Source organism: Cryptotermes secundus, unplaced genomic scaffold (genome assembly GCF_002891405.2).
Source record: "Cryptotermes secundus unplaced genomic scaffold, Csec_1.0 scaffold15, whole genome shotgun sequence".
NCBI classification, from domain to species: Eukaryota; Metazoa; Arthropoda; class Insecta; order Blattodea; family Kalotermitidae; genus Cryptotermes; species Cryptotermes secundus.
Genome location: NW_019721514.1, coordinates 1131404 through 1146083, shown reverse-complemented (window position 1 = coordinate 1146083; position 14680 = coordinate 1131404). Strand labels below are relative to the sequence as shown.

At 39.2% G+C, this 14680-nt stretch overlaps 1 protein-coding gene and 1 long non-coding RNA gene across 2 annotated transcripts in view; both read right to left on the bottom strand.

Moving 5' to 3' along the window:
• Positions 1-1005: 1005 nt before the first annotated feature.
• Positions 1006-2867, bottom strand: LOC111875404. Its single transcript, XR_002844720.2, has 2 exons — positions 2061-2867; positions 1006-1917 (listed from the first exon to the last, which is right to left on the bottom strand). It is a non-coding gene; the product is annotated as an uncharacterized LOC111875404 (long non-coding RNA).
• A 2160-nt stretch (positions 2868-5027) lies between these two features.
• The window catches only part of LOC111875397 (TATA-binding protein-associated factor 172), a gene marked incomplete in the record, with an annotated part of 54068 nt that continues 44415 nt past the window's right edge, over positions 5028-14680 (bottom strand). Inside the window, 5 exon segments of the mRNA XM_033755796.1 lie at positions 5028-7577; positions 9849-9930; positions 11240-11376; positions 12361-12523; positions 13773-13907. Coding sequence (XP_033611687.1) covers positions 7392-7577; positions 9849-9930; positions 11240-11376; positions 12361-12523; positions 13773-13907 — 703 coding nt within the window.

Here is a 14680-nt window from a genome sequence, read left to right as displayed (position 1 = left end):
GTGGAGGAATTCAAGGGGACAGCAGCAGACCATGATCAGGACATCTGGTTCCATCATGCAAGAAATGTCAAAATAAGAAATTGGAATGCTACTCACTATATCAGTGATTTCCAGGATTCTCAAATTTACAGTCCCATGAAAGAGCCATGGCTTTTATGAGAATGTCTCTCACACTGTACAGTAAACAGCACAACCAATTATTTAAAGCATAATTTCATATAGAATTACAACTGATGAGATATTCCCAATGAACATTCTGGAATAATATGCATGCAACTAAAAGGAATTGAAAATGAAAAAAGTTGGTTGCAAAATGATAATTTTAAATTTGTAATACATATATTGTTAAACAGTTTACAGAACAGAAATGAACTCATGGACCACTGCCAAAGTTATGTACGGCCTTGCGCCTTCAAACATGAAGAAAAAAAATCAAAGGGTCAAACTCAACTTTCCTTTATACAGCTTCTAAAATAACAGCTAACTGAGTTTCATCAGATTGGAGTGACCAAAACAATAAATACAGCAAAATAGATCGGAAGGCAGAATCACTCATTGCAGTGCAGGTGTTTGATTGCTCTCAGGCAACATATCTGTGCAGTTATGCAACTTGGATGTACACTGCATTCTTGCCCACACGCATCCACTTGCAATCTAACATGCCTTAGTAATGTGAAGACAATTCGCTTTGTCAAAATATGGTATTTCACCAAAATAACATTGTTATTTTAAATGTTTCATGTCATGAAAAAATGCTTGTGCACTTAATTAATGATCTTATATACCACAGCTTGTTGAGATAAACTGTGCTGACCACGCAACACCCTCTATCTCCTAAAGTTGGCACTAACTTCGCAGACAAGCAGCGGTCACTGTATACCACAGCTTAGTCCTCTGTAAAGTCTTGATATGGCCATGTCACCATCCACTGTTCTACACTGCAACGAAGGCTATTTGCTGGGAAATGAGGTGCAGGATATGGGGGAAAGGGAAAAAAACAATAAGCACGCATGAAATCTTTATCACACGATTTACAAATTACAATTAGACTGCTACAATACAGTGATGTCAGTTTCTTGGGACTAGTTTCATGGTTTATTCTCAATGTTACAAACAGCTGAGAACTTTATAAGTCTCAATTGTCATGGTTCATATATCCCTTAAATGGCATTCCACTCACAAAGTGGAGCATCAAAAGAGCCCCATCATTTCCCAAACAACTGCAAATCAGATGACAATAACTTGAAAAACACTGACAAAGTTTTGTATTATTTTAAACAAAAAACTGAAACAATCACCTCTCATTTCCCCCTTCTTGATAAACAAAATTCAAGCAACACAGTCTTATCTCCTCTGTTATCCTACTTTCCTATTTCCCCATACCTCCTTTCAGTCCAACATCAAGCACCTGTGTAATGCCAGGTTCTTGTGGCAGCGATCAGAAATGGCATTCTATCTTCAGGGATGTGATGCTGCATACTCTGGAAGAAGTTCATCATCAGACTATGTGCCATCATATCGCAGAAGACTGTTTGTTAAGGCATTGATTTTGCAAAACTGATCTTTCACGCTGACTGATCGACACAAGAACTCATTCTCATTCTTCGCCATCAAGATGGTTATGGCCCTGCTTGCACTGGCAAGTGTAGTGTACTCTGGTAATCACTTTATGCCTGGCCAATAAAATGTTCAACTGCCTCCTAAACTGTTTTTCAGTTTGGCCACCTTTGCAGCAAGCAGTTAGCCATTAAAGCAAAGTGTCTTTAAAACATCTGGTATGAAGCAAGATTCCATCACAAGCAATTTTAACTACTATGACTGAAAAAAGGGCCAGTTTAAACAAAGAAGAGATAAGCTTGTGAGATTTTGGGTTCTCAAAGCAATGACTGAATGCTGAATTCTGAGATGTGATGTCACCTTCTGTCTCCTCCTTCAAAATCCCCGAAGATGGAGGCAGCAGGTTCCTCCACAATATCAGTAATGATCTATGAGACTACACAGCATCAACATCACAGCTTCAACAGATATACACATAAGANAATTCTGAGATGTGATGTCACCTTCTGTCTCCTCCTTCAAAATCCCTGAAGATGGAGGCAGCAGGTTCCTCCACAATATCAGTAATTATCTATGAGACTACACAGCATCACATCACAGCTTCAACAGATATACACATAAGGACTGCAACAATTCCTCACAGACTGTAACGAAAGCACACAATACCAAAAAACACCAAACATAAGATGCAGAAGAACCTAACTTATTCTGCAAATAAAATAATACTTCATTACAAGACAGGCACGCTTAAACAGGATCATCAGTAAACACAAACAGAAACAAATACTGAAATCAAATTCCAAGCCATATCAAACATTGGAATCCCCTCTACGCTCACCCTACATTAAAGTTATGGTCCCTATATTTGCATAGACATCTTGACTGAACAGATGAGGGACTTCAGATCCTCTCAGACATCTTAAGAGGTGACAGTGGTACAGCCAATCGGCTGCTAAATTTTGAAATTTCACCAACAGGCACATTACCCATAAGGCTCTTCTTACTGAATTAGAGTTGACAGTAGCCATTTGAGTTTTGAGCATCTCAAAGCTGTATATGGTTATAGTTTGGTGGATGCAACAATCTACTGCCTCCATCCTCAGGTCAGAAGAGTGTCCTACCCTTAAGATGGAGACAGCAGGTTGCTCCAAAACAGTGGAACCCAGCTACAAAACTACACATCACAACCTAGAAGACTGTAATCTTAATAACAGCCAGCATCAAGCTTCACCGAGCATAATTAATTTCTTTAAAAAAAGGGTAAAGCTAACCCTGTAATAGGCCATGGAGGGCCATAGGGTTGTGAGACGTCAAGGTTCACAGATGGCGGTGAGGCTGTGAGCCGTGTGTACTGGACACCCTTTACTCCCAGGAAGATTCCTTGTACTCATTTTTGTTAGAGGTTCAATTGACTCCAGAGCCATAACATTACTGAATTTGTTAACAAAGTGTAGGTTCAGATCTGCATTTCACCCTCTGAAGTTCATCAGATTATATGTACATAGTGAAATTCTCATATTTCAATATGTGAAATAAAATTAAAAATTTGGCACAATTAACTGCAGTATGTGGTAACTGTTCAAAGGCCCCATGATGGTTTACATAAAAGTGGAACTGTCCTTAAAATTCTGGGAGTCTGAGAATTCTATGGGGGCCAGGCAAGTCTTATAAAGTGCAAAAGATACTGAGAGTCATGGTGCTATTATATCAAAGACAATATTATAATATTTAAAGTTAATGAAACTCTCAGAATTTTTAGTAAATGATTACTATGAAAATGTTCAACATGTACAATTCTGAACTCAAATTTTACTGAGCTTTGCCACATAAAATCAAAACCAAGAGAGCGTGGCTCAAGCAATACAGGTCAGCAATTTCATAATAAATGTGATTAATGTCTAGCAAACAGTGCAAAACAAAACAAACAAAAAGAAACCATTGCAACCAAAATGTTTTAGCTAGAAATGCCTATGAACATGTGAATAAAACTAAAAAAATTTACACACAGGTCATTAAATTAACTTACTGTTTATATAAACATCTTTCATAGGCTGCCATGTTGAGTATATTAACAGAAAACCAATCACAGATATGAAAAATTCAGCAGTCTCATTTAAATTTCCAAACAGGATCAGTAACAAGTTCAGTTATATAATGTGTTTAATCACATCAGTAAATAATCCTGAAGTTAGTTTATGAAACAAATGGATGGTTCAGGGAAGAACTGGAAGAGAGAGAATAAGAAATGAAATTTTTAGAGAAAAGTTGGAGCCCAAAATTTATCAAGATAATTATAAAAGAAATAATTACAATGGTTTCATCATATAAAAAGAGACTTACGGGATGAAGAACATGATTCAGTTAAGTACTGGAAGATAGTGAGAAGATATAAAAGAGCTGGAAAAAAATAAAAAAGGAGACTCTGGGAGACTTGTTGTCCATCATCCCCATATAACACAGAAACAACATAAGAAAATGCTCAATATGATAAATCACTAATTTAAGCTTGCTGAAACTAGCTATGTTTCCTCATTTACCCTTTTCAAACCAACGTTTGAACTTAATACAGGTTAAGGTATTAAAAGCAATCTTCCTCAGTTTTAACTTTACTAAAACAATGTAATGCAACTGGAAGATCAGGACAGAAGACAATATTTTCACCAAACACGATTTTCTCTTTGAAACAAAACAGACTACCTAATCCAGATTCTGTCCCTTCCTCCCTCACCCTCCAGGTGTCAAGATTAGATCTCTACCAGTACTTTAACATGTTTAGTTTGACAATTATGTTACGCTTGAAATGAAACAGGCTGTCGTTCCGTCGTCACTGCTGACTGTTGATTATACAAGGTAGAACACATAAATGCTGCATAAAAATTTTGGTCCTACCATCTATACAGTTATTTTAATGAAAATATGGCCTATGCAGTTTCATTGAGGATGATAGTCTCCATATATTACAGAAATTTAATCAAAATTATTAGAGCTGTTTCCAAGAAAACTGTCATATTGTATTTTGGGACCTACATGAAGGGCCGGCATTTTTGGTGCGAGAATATTCATATTCACAGGGCACCATCTTCTAATGGATAACGCCTAAATATTGAATAAAAATAAAATATAACTGTTAAGATATACAGAAAGATCACATTCCAAAAACCACTTCTTTTGCATTTAAGTGGGCTGAAACTATTCAAATCCATCCATCCACTTCACTTTCTCACAATCCAGTCACAATATTCAATACCGCAAACATACAAAATACTATGAAGAAAGTTGTCTTCTGGGTTTAGGCACCGTGTATTCTTCGTTTTGGCCGACGTTTCGGAGGAACGTAGCGCCTCCATCTTCAGAGCAGTTGAATAGCTGCAGAGATCTCCGCAGCTATTCAACTGCTCTGAAGATGGAGGCGCTACGTTCCTCTGAAACGTCGGCCAAAACGAAGAATACACGGTGCCTAAACCCAGAAGACAACTTTCTTCATTGTCATCGCCATGAAAACCTCAAAACTTACATACAAAATACTAGTTTGAAGCTCCTCTTCCAAACAAAAATTTGCCACAAAAATGACAGGGAGACTATTGGCAGAACCACCTATCAACAAAACTGGTATTACCTGTAACCAGCACATGCAACACTGTCAGCCCACTGAGGTACTATCATCTTGTGCAGCACCATAAAGATCTGATTATGTACAAAGATAATGACAACCATTCATCTGTGGCACAAGAATCTCCCAAATTGCTATGTATGTCATATATATCTTCGGCAATGTGAACGTGGAACATAACATTAGTCTACAATTCATATTCACACAGGCAAAAAATGATGGGACCAGATTTCAAAACAATAAAATTCTATAGTTTGGCTGTTTGAAGTTTAGTCCTACGTATACAAATGCATGCACACTAAGGGCATAATGCATCTATACTGGAAGAAGAGCAATTATTGGCATGGCCCTATTACACTATGTTAAAGGTGACTATTGCTTCTAAATAGTGCCATAAAACATCTTTCCTTCGCCTTCTCCTGCCCTCTTTTTTTTTTAATTGTGGCCATACTGTTTTTGGTTTGTGTTGACTGATGTGCCACAAGTTCTGTCACAAGCTGTTCAATGTTATTTATATTACATGTTTCTGTCATTAGGAACCCCATCTCTCACTTCTGAGACCATGGTCTTGTGGCTTGTGACATGCTGCCCCCATGGCAGACTGCAAGGAAGGTGGTCATGTGACCCAGGGTAGGGGGTAACGAAGGGGAGCCCGATCCAGACCAATGAAAAGATGGGTAGGAAAACAACCCTTTTAAAAGGCACACTACTCTTTTGTAACAGATGGGAAATTATTTTTTTGACATAATTAACATTCAGCTATTTTTTTTAATTTGTTTGGATACACTTTTCTTAGTCCTACAAGTGCCTAGCGTCAAAAATTTCAACCTTCACAGAAATTTCTATATTTGAAAGCAAGTGACTGCAGTTGGCATTTTATCTGAACTAAAGTCAAGAAGCATTTGGAAGAATTTTCTTTTCATATACTTGAAGTTCTCGGGAAATTCCTTAACCCGCTTTCCTTATTTGTAGAAAAAAAAGTGTATGTGTATTCCTCTGTATCGTTGCTAGGCAACGTCTTGGTAGACATGTTCCCGTGGCAATAAAGATATATGTAATGACAGAAGAACTGTTGGACATGTCGTTTCATATGCAGCTTGTGCTCTATCAAAAGAAAAAGAAAAGCAAACAGTTCATCTCAGAACTTCTTGTATAATGTACTATATACCCATAGAATAACATAACCCAGAATGTTGGTTAGGAAAGAAATCAGCAATGTTAGTGACACTGAACATACTGAAATTAAAAAATAACATTAGTGATAATGAAAACAGCATTTCTGATGTAAGTGCAATGATGATTTGTTTGAAAGTGGCCATATGACAACTGATGATTTAGAAGACAATACACCACTGCAAGCTGGAATGGATCAGAGAACTGCAGTATTTTGAACTTTATGTCATAAATAAATCTGATCAGTAAAGGTCCACATAATGATAACATAATTATTTGGCATTTCATATAATTTGTTTCACTTGTTCATTCATTGAATGGCAAATAATAACACCATATTGCACAACTCATTTTATTGAAAATGGTGCATGAAAAGTTTATAAAGTTGAAAATTATAGCAAAGATCTGCAATTTTCTTAGATGTGGATTTTGAGTTTTGACTTGATATTGTAGGAACTAAAGTTGTGCACTTGTAGGGTTAACTTCTCTGTAGTGTTGACTTACTGAGCTTATTAAAGAGAAATTTAATTTTCTGAATTGTCATAATGGTTGTCAATCTCGTTTACTTGATTCACGTTGTCACAAATGTGTAAAAATCTTAATGTATGACGAGAACTGGCAATGTCTCTTCATTAAACATGTGTTACTGGCTGGCTCATAAAAAGGGGCATATTTATGTTGTAAAATGGTAGAGATAGGCTAATTGTATCCACATAAACTGTTCAAATGCTGTGAGATGCAACTAGTAAAGGAAAATGTCAGCAGTTACATCTATTAAAAAAGACACACACACATACACAGTAATGATTTTGAGGCCTCTACATATCCTTATAAAAAAGGTTCATTGTTTCTTTGATATTATGTTGAGCATGTCAAGAATTCTTCAGTCATAGGAGAAATACAAAGTTGACTGTTTTCAAGTACAACCAATGCAATACTCGTATGTAGATGCTACACTTCTTAAAAGGAGGCTTGTATGTGACGACACACCTGTGTGATCAGATGACGCAGAAAGGTAAAGTTGAAGCAGTCATGTCTACAATACTATGCCTCAGTTCCGCAGGTTGCTCATGAAGGTTGACAGGTCATATTCTTCTTCATACTGCTTTTCCTCCCATAAATCTGGCAGCGTTTCCAGTACATTCTTCATTGTGAGTGCGTGTGATGATGCAGGTTGGCTCTTGGAAGATTTCTGATTGTCTTTCTTCTTATCGCCCAGTGAGAACAAATCCAGCAGCTGGAAATGGCGACAAGGAATACCAGAGTAGAGAATGGGTGAAGCAAAAACTGTTATAGTTTGGTTATTACATCTTCAGTTACCTGTGACGTGTGCCAGGTGCGTGGTGATATCATACATGTGACAGAGATATATGACTTTGTCTACAGCACTGATGATCCATTCTGAAAATATAACTCACCTAACTGCACTTCCATTCTTACAATCCCTGTGAAAGTTCTAATTGTGATCCAGCATTTACAACAGAATACAACTGACTGTTGTCGTACATATAGGACTAAATTAGTATATTACTGAATTCATTACTCCATGCAACATGCAGCACAATGTTTTCATGGTGAATGATACAGCAACCCTACATTGTGACGCCGCGCCACAGCTCAAGCGGTTAGTCGCTGGCTTCCCACCGTGGTGGCCCGGGTTAGATCCCGGGTCTGGTTAAGTTGGATTTGTGGTGGACAAAGTGACGCTGGGGAGTGTTCTCCGAGTACTTCGGTTTCACCTGCCAATCTTCATTCCACCAAATTCTCCATTATCATAATCACCCAGGGCAGGCTTATACAGGCCAATCAGTGACCGCCGTGCTGAGTGGACCCAGTTGGACTCCACCCCCCACTAACAGAATTAAAAAAAAAACACTACATTTTCTTTAGAAAGTATGCTTAACTAACTCTCATTTTCCAATCTTGCACAGCTGAGAAATGATAACTGGACTACGTAGTACACTGAAACCAGAAATTAGGGGTTCTTTGCGATCTGATGGATTTGAACACCAAACTGAGGGAAATATGAAAAGGAGGTGATTTTGTCTTGTCTTTATTGACTTTGAATCACAGAAACTGTGGGACAACCCCCAAGTACAGGAACATTATAGGGGGCTACACAATTATATACAGTACACAGCTAATTTACTGAACAAAGGAGTAACAGATGTGCTCAACTTGTGGCAGATATGTGGTTAAAGGGCAAGAGAATAAAGGTTTGGGAAGAAGGGAGTGATATATATACTTCCCTCATTGCATTCCCCTCTAACCCTCTTCCCCTTCCCACACCACAGATTTTCCTCCCATTCTACCTTTACTTTTGTAAAATGCAACACCCACCCTTCAGCACCTAACATAATTCCCCTACTTTTTCCTATATCTCTCCACCACCCCAAGCTCTTTTATCCTCTACCACCATCCTCCTCTACTTTAGCCCCCAATTCCTTCCCTTTCTTGTTCCCATTTCTCCAACTTCATTCACAAGGCAAGAACTGAAGCTGCCGCTTACGGATTAATTTCTTGGCAGTCCTGACTTATTTTTAACACATTCCTTCCACTTTGTGTTGTGGCATGCGGTAGCATTGTTGGTTGAGACACTATGCTACAAGGCAGAAGGTAGTGGGTTAAGTCCCAATGAGGTCATTGGATTTTTTTCAATTGAGCTAATCCTTCCAGCCACACTATGGCCATGGGGTCGACACAGCCTCTAACAGAAATGAGTACCAGGAATATTCTTGGGGGTAAAGGGCAGCCGGCGCATAAGGCTAACAACCTTACCGCCATCTATGAGCCGATTGTCTAGAAAATGTGGGAACCTCAACATCTCACAACCCTACGGGCCTCCACGGCCTGTTACAGGGATACCTTTACTTTACTTTCTGTATTCTCTGGAGCATGTTTTACCTATTTATGGTCTATTTAGTGACATGGTGAGCACCCCTCACTATAATGTTCAATGACATCAGTAAATATCACTAATAATGAAGTGGAAATGATGTAGAAAGAAGCAACTGAGGCATAATTTGAGGTACTATCCCAGTATTTGCACAGTGGGGTTGCAGGAAACCATGAAAACCCCAGTCAGGATAGTGTCTGGGAGGGGAATTGAACTTGGAGCCTCCAAAATACGAACCAGGAGTGATGCTCACTGGACAGCAGAGGTCGGCCCCCAAGTATGGAAAGAAAAAGGAAAGGGTGATGAGGCTCACTTACATCACGTACAATAAAGGTTACATAAGGGAAGGGGAAACAGGATTAGCTTTTATGGCAAGTGAATACTGCCTAAGTTCTTGGCCCTGGCTGTTCTCAGCACAGTGATCAGTGGATTTGGCAAACTGACATATGGAGTGTTGGATGTGCATGGGTTATAGTAGTGAGTCACCTTCCCTTCCTCCCACAATTCAGATGCAACCAGTGTCCTATTTTTTGCGATACTTATCCTAACACACAAACCACAGGCCATGTCTAAAAATAAATAAAAGCACATAGCACCAAACAGAAGATTTACCTGGTCTGTTCCCATGGTCTCCATACTTTCATTTTCACTGTTTATCACCGTGTTGGCAGTCATTAACTTGAATTTCTGCAACCTGCAATAAATACAGTTAGTCTACTGGCTTTATGTGAGCAATTCACATCTTCGATATAAAGCAAATGATATGTGAGATGGGCAACACATTTTGTGAGTATGGCACTGATAATCTAAAGAAATTTNTAAATACAGTTAGTCTACTGGCTTTATGTGAGCAATTCACATCTTCAATATAAAGCAAATGATATGTGAGATGGGCAACTCTGGGAGGCTGTTGCATTTTGTGAGTATGGCAATGATAATCTAAATAAATTAATACATTGTTTTAAAACAAACTACAGCTACTGATTCTCCTCCATCTACAGCAGAGACCACAGGAAGAAGTTGGCAGGGATGATAGTGCTCAAAATTTCTCCTTCTCTACCTACTGTTGCATCTCCCCGCCAGCAACCCTTGGGCTTCTGTGAAGTAGTCAAAGCAACTGTTCTTAGCAAAGGTTAACGTGAGGTTGTCATTACCAACATTAATGCATGACACACAAAGGTAAATAATAAAAAATAAACAAAAATAAAAAATGTGTTTGTGTGTGTGTATTACAGGGGGGCATATGGTAGTGTAGGTGTTTGAGGCACTACACTACACACCAGAAGGATGCAGGTTGAATTCCCAATGTCACTGGATTTTTCACTGACCTAATCCTTCCATCTACATTATGGCCCTGGGGTTGACTCAGCCTCTAACAGAAACAAGTACCAGGAATCTTCCTGGGGGTAAAGGGTGGTCGGTGCATAAGGTTGACAACCGCCCCACCATCTATCTAGAAAATCTATCTCACTGTCTCACAGCTCTATGGGCCTCCACATCCTGTTACATGGATAGATTTACTTGACATGTATATTACAGTGGAACCCATACTTAACGTTTGTCACTAAACTGAGAGAAATTGTAAATGGAAGAACTACATGACCGTGAGGTTATGGGCTCAGGAAACCCTTATATTCATGGACATTAAATGGAGGTTCTACTGTACAAAGAAGCACATCCACTGCAAGTATAAACAGACTACGATGGTCACAGACTGGATGAGAATGCAGACAGTGGAGATGAAACTTTCAAGATCTGCGAAACATTACAGCAAAACTGAATAAGAAATGAAGATGTCACAAAGGTAAGATCTCCAAACAACTGATGGATCCTCCATTTCTAAACAATTAGAAAGTATACAGCAGAAGAGATGAGGGAAGACAGTAAGATTGAGGGTGTCACAAATGAGGCTGGAACTGGCTAACACCAAAGCCTTGGAGTGAAGAAGGAAATCAAATATTATCCTTGCGGAAGTAGAGAACTATAATAGCATACAAACTCACCCCATGATCTTCTCTTCTAGGGTGCCTGTTGTTATGAGTCTGTACACATTTACAACTTTCTTCTGGCCAATACGGTGGGCACGGTCCATTGCTTGCAGATCTTTCATTGGGTTCCAGTCATGCTCCACAAATATAACCTGCCAAAACATACACACACATATAACATGGCACTCATCTGAAATCAAACCGTGAGTAAGCGGAAGCCAGGACAGCTCAGTTGGTACAGTAACTGGCTATAGATGGAAGATCAAGGAATCAGGGTTGGAGTCTTAGGAGGAGCAAGTGATTTCCCTTCTCTCCACTGCTCTGGTCCCAGTCGGCTTCCTATCCAATGGGTACCTGGAGTTATCTTCCACGGGATTAAAGTCACTGGGATATGAAGCCAATCACTCATCTCCACTTAGCAGCAACGATAAGAATGCATGGTGCTATACCTCCAATCCCCAATAACTCTTCAGGGTATGATACTTAATTAAGCATAGGGACAACTTACTGAGAGTACCCAGGTGACCTGGTTTATTATGTCACCCTGTGTCATGATTTAAAATATTCAAAACCAATTTCCTCTAACCCTGAATATATTTTAAAATTTTATATTCATCTGGCTGAGGGCGGGGACTACTTGGGAGCTCTTGTGAACTTTCAGGCTGCATAAAAGTAGGCATTTTGTAGTCTAGCTAAATAACTACTGGACTCTCAAACAGGATTTGGTCTGTGGAGATAGCAGTTAGTATTGCTCAGCAACGTTTCCCTCCCCCTTCCCACACACTCTTTAGACCTGCCTCCACCACTCCAGCCACACCACTGCTTGGTAAGTGTTTGAACAGGTGACTGCTCAGGAACACCAAGTGCTGAGGTTTCTGGGTTCATTGCATTGCTCTGAAAAGGGCTATCTGATAACATATCTCTGCCCACTGTCTCTGTTGGTTCAGAGCAGGCACAAGCACCCAAACCCCTACAGGTCTGCTGAACTACCTCCCCTAATCATTCATCTTCATAACGGAGGCAGGTACCTCTCAAATACTGGCTGTGTGGCCCATGTCCATACAGCACAAAAACCCAAACAGCAGAATAAGCACCATGAATGAATCACTGTGATGGCTCACTAAAGTTGCACTTACGGTGTCTGCGCCCGTCAGGTTCAGCCCCAGACCTCCGACATGTGTTGTCAGCAGTAGCACATCTATCGAGGGGTCATTATTAAATGCTGTCACGACATCATGACGCATGCCCGGTGAGATGCTCCCATCCAATCTCAGATATGTCACACTTGGCATGTTACTCCTGGACAAAATTTTCATAATTCTTGGGTTACTTAATGATACTTTATCAATTTCACAGGTCATCCACTGTCAAATGATACAATGAATGAAATGTGAATAATGTGGCAGGACGAAATGATCAATGTTTACTTTAACTATCATTGTTCTGTAAGTGAGATTTTAAATCTTTGTGCTACAGATTCATAGCCATACATTAATATAAAAAATCAATGTACAGATCAACATAACAATATAAAATAGCTCCAAACTGCATCAGAATAAAAAAGATAATATTGCAGAACAGGAGGATCCCAAAACAAATCTAAAAGTATGATGGTACGTCAATAAGTAAGTTACAAATGGATACAGAACTAAAGAGTAGTGATTGAAAAATTCTTTTATTTCTCAACATAATCTTCCTGTACATTGAAGAACTTGTCCCATAGTTTCACAAGCCCTTGAAAACCATCAGCACCAATTTTTTGGGGCTGCTGTGGGAACCAGGCGGTGACTTCCCTATCTACAGCTTCATCGTTGGGAAAATGTTCAGCCGAAAGATGATGTTTAAGCAGGCCGAACAAATGGAAGTTGCTTGGAGCAAGGTCTCGGCTATATAGAGGATGCTCAAGGACTTCCCACTAGAAATTTTGCAAGGTCTCATTTGTCTTGCTGGCAGTATGGGGACGCACATTGTCATGCAAGAGCATGAGGTGAGGAGTCCTGGTTGCTTCCGCTGAATGGCCTTACAAAGTTTCCTGAGAATGTTACAGTAGGAGTCGGCATTTACCGTTTGTACTTGAGGCTGGAATGCGGTGAGCAGTACGCCTTCGTGATCCCAGTCACCGCCTGGTTCCAACAGCAGCCCAAAGAATTTTATGCTGCTGGTTTTCAGGGGCTTGTGAAACAATGGGACAAGTGCCTCAATATACAGGGAGATTATGTTGAGAAATAAAAGCATTTTTCAAATCAGTACTCTTATTTGTTTAAGTTCTATATCCATTTGTAACTTACTTATTGACTTACCTAGGTATATTTTAAACCAAAAGTAATATATTACACCAAAATATGGAACCTTACGAAGTGAAATAATCCAAGAAATAAATATAAACATTTTTAGAAGTGATGGAGGAACTAGAAGGGACAGAACTGGAAATGAAATCTTCACAGAAGTTGGAATTAAGTACTTGTTAACACAGTCAGAAGACTGTATGATCACGACTGTCTGGCCATGTGCTGGGTGCAGGGAGACAATTGGAATATTGATGACTTACTTAAAGAGATCTTGCTCCAGAATATCAAGCATTGCTTTAAGTTGGCAGAAGATGAGTGCTCGATGCTGGTTGACAACAAGTTCTCCAGCTTGTCCAGCGGGTGGCACGCCAATGCCACAGTCCAGCAGCAGCTGCCTGTAACACAAATATTGTAGGTGGGTTACCTTGCTTTCAGCACTGCACACAGTATAGCATTGAATGGTAGCATGTAAGGAGACCAACTTTCAGCCCTGAATTTAGTCGCAACAGATTTCAAGCACTTTAGCGGTGCGGTGTCACTCAAGCATATGCTCATGGAATGGATAATATTAAAACAATTAATTTACACTGTATCTAATACACAGGTCACAATACAGAATTAAATGCACAATTCTGCATGTTTCTCAGTCCATCCACTGATGCTGCAGAACTAAGCATTTTTTTATCTTCTTGCACAAATTTCAAAAACACTTTACAACTACAGTCATAATTAATTGCTATCAAACAGCTCTGACTTCATTAGTTCTAAGCTGCTTTGATCTCTCTGCGCAGTCCATTTATTGCTCATCAGTGTAAAACCTCGTTTAAGTATAGGCATTTGATAATACAAATACCGTCGTGAATGCAACAATTTATTTGGTTGTAGTTCTTTGTCTTTTCTTCCTCTGCACTACATGTTTTGGATGTAACTTGCCATCATCAGGTGTATTTTTCACTATGTAACTGTCACACTGCACACAATCTAAAATCTAAAACACCAGCCTGTCAGTTTTGTCTAAAATCTCGCCTACATACGCTCATAAATTTGATTTTAGAATTCCAATTTAAAATTTAAATTTTTTTAAAACTTTTAAAATTCAAAATTTAAAGTTTTAAATCACAGGGATACCCACTCTATGTCCACATGTGCTGCAGCGGCTATTTCTTAT